We start from the raw sequence: 7,500 nt of genomic DNA, 5'->3' as shown, positions 1-7,500 counted from the left end.
GCACACACACAAACATCGGCACACACACAGACACAGACACAGGCACACACACACACACATCAATATAAAGACAGTGTGGGGGGGGGGGGGGGGGGGTTGCTGCCCATAAATCCACCTTCGGTAAGAAGCTGGCGGTGTGCCTGCCTACCTGTCTGTCTACCTGTCTGCCTACCTGTCTGTCTACCTGTCTGTCTCCATGGGTAGATAGTATGTGTGTAGAAGTATATGTGTACATAGTGTGTGTAGTAGTATATGAACATAGTATGGGTGTAGTAATAGATGTGTACCTAGTGTGTAGTAGTAGTATATGTATATTGTATGTGTGTAGTAGTATCTATGTATATAGTGTGTGTAGTAGTATATGTATATAGTATGGGTGTAGTTATAGATGTGTACATAGTATATTAGTAGTATATGTGTAGTGGTATGTGTATAACATGTGTGTAGTAGTATAAGTGTATGTAGTGTGCAGTAGTGGCAAGTAAAATGTACTCATTCTGCCGGGTAGTATATGTGTACATAGTGTGTGGTAGTACATGTGTGGCAGTATGTATACAGTAAAGGTTGTGTGGTAGTATGTGTACAGTAAAGGTGTGGTAGTATGTGCACAGTAAAGGTGTGGTAGTATGTGTACAGTACAGGTGTGGTATTATGTGTACAGTAAAGGTTTGGTAGTATGTGTAAAGTAAAGGTGTGTACAACAGGTGTATAGTAAAGGTGTGGTAGTATGTGTACAATACAGGTGTGGTAGTATGTGTACAGTAAAGGTGTGGTAGCATATGTACAGTACAGGTGTGTACACCAGGTGTACACTACAGGTGTGTACACCAGGTGTACCTTGAGGTGCTCCTGCAGCTGCGCCTCGTGCTGCCGGGTCAGGACCTCATGCTGCTTCTGGAAGTCGGCAAACAGCCGTTGTTTCTGCAGCTCCTGGCTCTTCTTCAGCGCCTCCAGCTCCTGCTGCAGCCGCTGCTCCCGCTGGCCCGCGTCCAGACGGAGCAGGAGGCCCCCGAGACCCCCCGAGGGCAGGGCCCCCGACGGCAGGGCCCCCGCCGGGAGGGCCCCCAACCTGGGCTCCATACGCAGGTCCACCGGGGCTGGGGAACACAGGCCCTCAGCGTCACACACACACCTCCTCTGTGACATCACACACCGCCTCTGTGACATCACACACCGCCTCTGTGACATCACACACCGCCTCTGTGACATCACACACCTCCTCTGTGACATCACACTCCGCCTCTGTGACATCACACACCCCCCTGTGACATCACACACCGCCTCTGTGACATCACACATCTCCTCTGTGACATCACACACCCCCCCTGTGACATCACACCGCCTCTGTGACATCACACACCGCCTCTGTGACATCACACCGCCTCTATGACATCACACACCGCCTCTATGACGTCAGACACCTCCTCTATGACATCACGAACCTCGTCCATATATATCTGATCTAAATATATATATATATATGGTTATATGATCTATATTTATATTTTGATGCAGTCGTTACCTCCTGCTGAAGGCAGAACCCCAACAGAACTCTGCATGGTCTCCATCTCTAGAGGAGAGGATAGGAGGAGAGAGGAGAGGAGGAGAGAGAGGAGGAGGAGAGGAGGAGAGAGAGAGGAGAGGAGGAGGAGAGGAGGAGAGAGAGAGGAGAGGAGGAGGAGAGGAGAAAGGAGAGAGAGAGGAGAGGAGGAGAGGAGAGAGAGAGGAGGAGAGGAGAAGGAGAGAGGAGGAGAGGAGGAGAAAGGGGAGGAGAAGAGGAGAAGGAGAGAGGAGAGGAGGAGAGAGGGGAGGAGAAGAGGAGAGAGAGAGGAGGAGAAGAGGAGAGGGGAGGAGGAGAGGAGAAGGAGAGAGGAGAGGAGGAGAGAGGGGAGGAGAAGAGGAGAGAGAGAGGAGGAGAGAGGGGAGGAGAAGAGGAGAGAGAGAGGAGGGGAGAGGAGAAGAGAGAGGAGATGAGAGGAGAGAGAGGAGAGAGGAGAGAGAGAGAGAGAGAGGAGGAGGCGAGGAGGAGGTTAACCAGTTGTCTTCAGCATATCAGCAAACCCTAGCAGTAGCATATCCTACCATTAGTTTATCCTAGCTATTTTATCTCAGCAACATATTTTTAGTGAATGTGTTATAGTATAGTATAGTGTATACACAACACATATACACATACATGTGTGGTGTGGTGTGTGGTGTGTGTGTTGTATAAATGTCTTCATATTGACGTCAGAGACTTGCTTCTGTGAAATGTCAAGCAGTTAAAGGCATGCGCGAGCGCACACACACACACACACACACACACACCACACACACCACACACACAGTGCTGCTGTCTACGTCTGATGAGCTGCCGTTCTACTCTTCTCCAACATCCTTGGAGGAGGACCTCCACTGGCCTCCTCCTCCTCCTCCTCCTCCTCCTCCTCCTCCTCTCCCTCAGCCTCTAAAGGCAGATGGAGAGGAGGTCCTCCTCTCTGTCTGGCTTTAGAGGCTGAGGGAGACCTTCTCTTAGAGGCCTAGGGTTAGAGAGTTCTTTCTTAAGAGGCTTATTGAGGCTTGGGGTTCGATATATTTCTTCCTTTAGAGGCCTAGGCTTAGGGAGTTCTGTATAATAGGGTAAGGGTTAGGGTAAGGGAGTTCTGTATAATAGAGTAAGGGTTAGGGTAAGGGAGTTCTGTATAATAGGGTAAGGGTTAGGCTTAGGGAGTTCTGCATAACGTGGACTGAGCAGCCCTTCCATAGTCGAACTGTGATTACTGATACCGTTGATTTCATTGCTCTATATAAAACAGATCGACAAAACACGCAAACCCATTCACACAGTGTCTGATATTCACTATAAACCTAAGGGAGGAGAGAGAGAGGAGAGAGAGGAGGGTGAGAGCAGAGAGATGTGTTTTGTAACAAGCAAGGGGGTTGGGCATTTTATATATAGAGAGGAGAAAAGAGACAAAAATAGCAAAGAGAGAGAAAAAAAGAGAGAGACGGAGAGTGAGAGAGAGGGACGAGAGAGGGACCTAGACGGATATAAGGAGAGAGATAGACACTTAAGAGAGAGAGAGAGAGAGAGAGAGAGAGAGAGAGAGAGAGAGAGAGAGAGAGAGAGAGAGAGAGAGAGAGAGAGGAAGAGAGAGAGAGAGACCGAGACACTAGGATAGACAGAGACAGTATGAGAGACTGAGAGAAGAGAGCAGCGAACAGAGAGCAGAGAGAAAGAGAGAGACGGAGCGAGTATTGTTGAAGGATCCATGTGAGAGCAGTTTCCTCCTGGTTCTGCGCGGTACACACAGCCCCCTGGGTCAAGAGGAGGCCCAGCGTCCATGGGAGCCACCAGCTCCCGGCGGCTCTCCTCTGAAGGACCCTGAAGCTCTGGAAGCCTTCTTCCTTCTGGGCCAAATGGCCAACTGAGGTGTTCATGAAACGATGCATTATTGTTTGGATGAGCTGGATTTTTGCAGGGGATTTCAGGCTAAAACAAAGAATTCATAAGCGAAACCTCCCCAGGAGTCCCAGGAACCACCTGGGACTGGCCCCCGACCCGGCGCCCTCCACACGCTGCCCCCGCCGGCCCTCGGACGCAGAGCTGCTGGCTGTCTGTCTGCTCCTAACAGGGTTAGCACTAGCTACCAGGGCTCTATACACCTCCACAGACCTGCTCCTGAGAGACAGACCTGCTCCTGAGGGACAGACCTGCTCCTGAGAGACAGACCTGCTCCTCAGAGACAGACCTGCTCCTGAGAGACAGACCTGCTCCTCAGAGACAGACCTGCTCCTCAGAGAGACAGACCTGCTCCTGAGAGACAGACCTGCTCCTGAGAGACAGACCTGCTCCTGAGACAGACCTGCTCCTCAGAGACAGACCTGCTCCTGAGAGGACAGACCTGCTCCTCAGAGACAGACCTGCTCCTCAGAGAGACAGACCTGCTCCTGAGAGACAGACCTGCTCCTCAGAGAGACAGAGCTGCTCCTCAGAGAGACAGACCTGCTCCTCAGAGACAGACCTGCTCCTCAAGAGAGACAGACCTGCTCCTGAGAGACAGACCTGCTCCTCAGAGACAGACCTGCTCCTCAGAGACAGACCTGCTCCTCAGAGAGACAGACCTGCTCCTGACAGAGACAGACTTGCTCCTCAGAGAGACAGACCTGCACCTGAGAGAAAGACCTGCTCCTCAGAGACAGACCTGCTCCTCAGAGAGACAGACCTGCTCCTCAGAGAGACAGACCCTGCTCCTCAGAGACAGACCTGCTCCTCAGAGAGGACAGACCTGCTCCTGAGAGAGACAGATCTGCTCCTGACAGAGACAGACTTGCTCCTCAGAGAGACAGACCTGCTCCTGAGAGACAGACCTGCTCCTCAGAGACAGACCTGCTCCTCAGAGAGACAGACCTGCTCCTGAGAGAAACAGACCTGCTCCTGACAGAGACAGACCTGCTCCTGACAGAGACAGACCTGCTCCTCAGAGAGACAGACCTGCTCCTGAGAGACAGACCTGCTCCTGAGACAGACCTGATCCTCAGAGACAGACCTGCTCCTGAGAGACAGACCTGATCCTCAGAGAGACAGACCTGCTCCTGAGAGACAGACCTGATCCTCAGAGAGACAGACCTGCTCCTGAGAGACAGACCTGCCAGCTCCACCGACTCCACTTCACTGACTGATCCCAAACCTCTCAGGACGACCACTGTGAAGACGTCTGTGTATTTCTGTACCTTCACGTTCTGTAGATAGCAACCGCACACCTTCAGGTACCTGCTGGTGTCTGTACACACGCTGTACATCCAGACAGACGGACCGCTTTAAATACCATCTCTGTACATCCAATCACAAATTGAATTGAAGAATTGTAGATGAACACATCTCTCGCTCTACATTGAACATGTAGAGCCAGATAGAGATAGACTAAACTATGAATAAAGAGGTGTGTGTGTGTGTGTGTGTGTGTGATGCTGTAGAGGATGACTCATCCCTGCATTAATATTTGTTAGGAATACCTCTCTCTCTCTCTCTCTCTCTCTCTCTCTCTCTCTCTCTCTCTCTCTCTCTCTCTCTCTCTCTCTCTCCTCTCTCTCTCTCTCTCTCTCTCTCTCTCTCTCTCTCTCTCTCTCTCTCTCTCTCTCTCTCTCTCTCTCTCTCTCTCTCTCTGCATATACATTAATAATAACAAATCCAACAACTCTGAATATAATAAAATGTACTAAGTGTGTGTGACTGAGTGTGTAGTATGCGTGCGTGTGTAAAATTGTGTAATTGCCTCATTCTAAATGCATCGCCAGGCTGTATCCATGGGAACGTAAGTATAGCCTAACACACCACACACACACACACACACACACACACACACACACACACACACACACACACACACACACACACACACACACACACACACACACACACACACACACACACACACACACACAGCCAGACAGACAGACAGACAGACGGAAGGCTTCTTACCGGAGGTGTTTGGTGAATTCATGGGCAGCACCCCCCCCCACACACTGTCTTCAGTCTGTGTGTGTGTGTGTGTGTGTGTGTGTGTGTGTGTGTGTGTGTGTGTGTGTGTGTGTGTGTGTGTGTGTGTGTGTGTGTGTGTGTGTGTGTGTGTGTGTGTGTGTGTGTGTGTGTGTGTGTGTGAGACTGTGTGTTAATGTGGATCTTCTAGGATAGCCATGTTGTTGAGGAGAACAGACTCTTCCGTCTAGAAGAAAAAAATAATAAACTATTATTATTTTATTATTATTATCATCCTCATCATTAAACACGACCAAGCTATGCATAAAGTGGTACCATCACTACAGTAACCCCATCACCATGACAACACCATCAATACAGTGGCACCATCACTACACTAACCCCATCACCATGACAACACTGTCTCTACAGTAGCACCATCACCATGAAAAAACATCACTACAGTACCACCATCACCTTGACAACACCATGACCAGGACAACATTACCACTACAGTACACCATCACTACAGTAGCACCATCACCATGGAAACATCACAACTGCATTAGCCCCATCACAACGCCTTCCATCAGCATGACAACTCCATCCCAACCATCACCATGACAACATCACTGAAGCAACCCCATCACTACAGTAACACCATCACAACACCATCACTGCAGCAACACCATCACTACAGAAACATCTTCAGCATTTCAACAACATCACCAGTTACAACAACAATACTGTAACACCAACCCATTCACTACAGTAGCACCGTCACCATGAAAACACCATCACTACAGAAACACCATAACCATGACAACACCATCACTGAAGCAACCCCATCACTACAGTAAGACCATCACCATGACAACACCATCACTGCAGCAACACCATCACTACAGAAACATCTTCAACAACATAATCAGTTAGAACAACAATACTGTGACACCATCACCATGACAACCCAATCACTACAGTAGCACCGTCGCCATGAAAACCCCATCACTACAGAAACAGCATCACCAAGACAACACCATCACTGCAGCAACCCCATCACTACAGAAACATCTTCAGCATTTCAACAACATCACCAGTTACAACAACAATACTGTAACACCATCACCATGACAACCCCATCACTACAGTAGCACCATCACAATGACAACCCCATCACTACAGTAAATCATGTAAATAACATAAAATGACCAACAATTTGAATGTTTTTAGTCATTCATGTTTTCAACGCTCTACTCCTCATCACCCCCTTTCTCCTCCTCTACTCCTCATCACCTCCTCCACTCCTCATCACCCCCTTACTCCTCCTCATCACCTCCTCTACACCTCATCACCCCCTTACTCGTCATCACCTCCTCTCTCTAACACATACTCATTTAACCTTGGGCTGACAGAATGTTTTGCAGAACGGAAATCCTCTGACAGTTGGTGGACTTACCGGAAGACCGGTAGCTCCTCTACGGTTAGACCGGTAGCTCCTCTACGGTAGACCGGTAGCTCCTCTACGGTTAGACCGGTAGCTTCTCTACGGTTAGACCGGTAGCTCCGTACGGTTAGACAGGTAGCTCCTCTAAGGTTAGACCGGTAGCTCCCTCTACGGTTAGACCGGTATCTCTGTACGGTAGACCAGTATCTCTGTATGGTAGACCGGTATCTCCTCTACGGTTAGACCGGTAGCTTCTCTACGGTTAGACCGGTATCTCTGTACGGTAGACCAGTATCTCTGTACGGTAGACCGGTAGCTCCTCTACGGTTAGACCGGTATCTCTGTACGGTGGACCGGTAGCTCCACTACGGTTAGACGGTAGCTCTGTACGGTAGACTGGTCTCCTCCGGTAACCGCTCTACCGTTAGCTTATACAACGGCTTTTAATGAGGAACTAGCGGCGTTCCAGTTAGCCTTTAGCGGGTTGACTGGGAACGGGGCGGTCAGTTAGCACGAAGGCTAACGGAAGCTATTTAGTCGTTCTGTTAACGCTTACAACACGTCCTCCATGTCTCCTCTCTATGCCTCCTTGTCT

The 7,500-nt window shown here is 49.6% G+C and overlaps 1 protein-coding gene across 4 annotated transcripts in view; it reads right to left on the bottom strand.

Annotated features, from left to right (window-relative positions):
• The window catches only part of hdac5 (histone deacetylase 5), a 21,596-nt gene extending 14,102 nt beyond the window's left edge, over positions 1–7,494 (bottom strand). For all 4 annotated transcript variants that reach the window (XM_060071018.1, XM_060071034.1, XM_060071044.1 and 1 more), the window contains exons 1-4: positions 6,918–7,494; positions 5,462–5,705; positions 1,523–1,570; positions 838–1,097 (exon numbers count right to left, since the gene is read on the bottom strand). In XM_060071018.1, coding sequence (XP_059927001.1) covers positions 838–1,097; positions 1,523–1,570; positions 5,462–5,483 — 330 coding nt within the window. In that variant the 5' untranslated portion in view covers positions 5,484–5,705; positions 6,918–7,494. The remainder of the gene's footprint in view (positions 1–837; positions 1,098–1,522; positions 1,571–5,461; positions 5,706–6,917) is intronic.
• Positions 7,495–7,500: the final 6 nt, after the last annotated feature.

The sequence above is a fragment of the Gadus macrocephalus genome, chromosome 2, assembly GCF_031168955.1.
Source record: "Gadus macrocephalus chromosome 2, ASM3116895v1".
Classification (NCBI taxonomy): Eukaryota; Metazoa; Chordata; class Actinopteri; order Gadiformes; family Gadidae; genus Gadus; species Gadus macrocephalus.
Note: the sequence above shows the minus strand (reverse complement) of the source record. Positions and strands in the feature narration are given on the sequence as shown.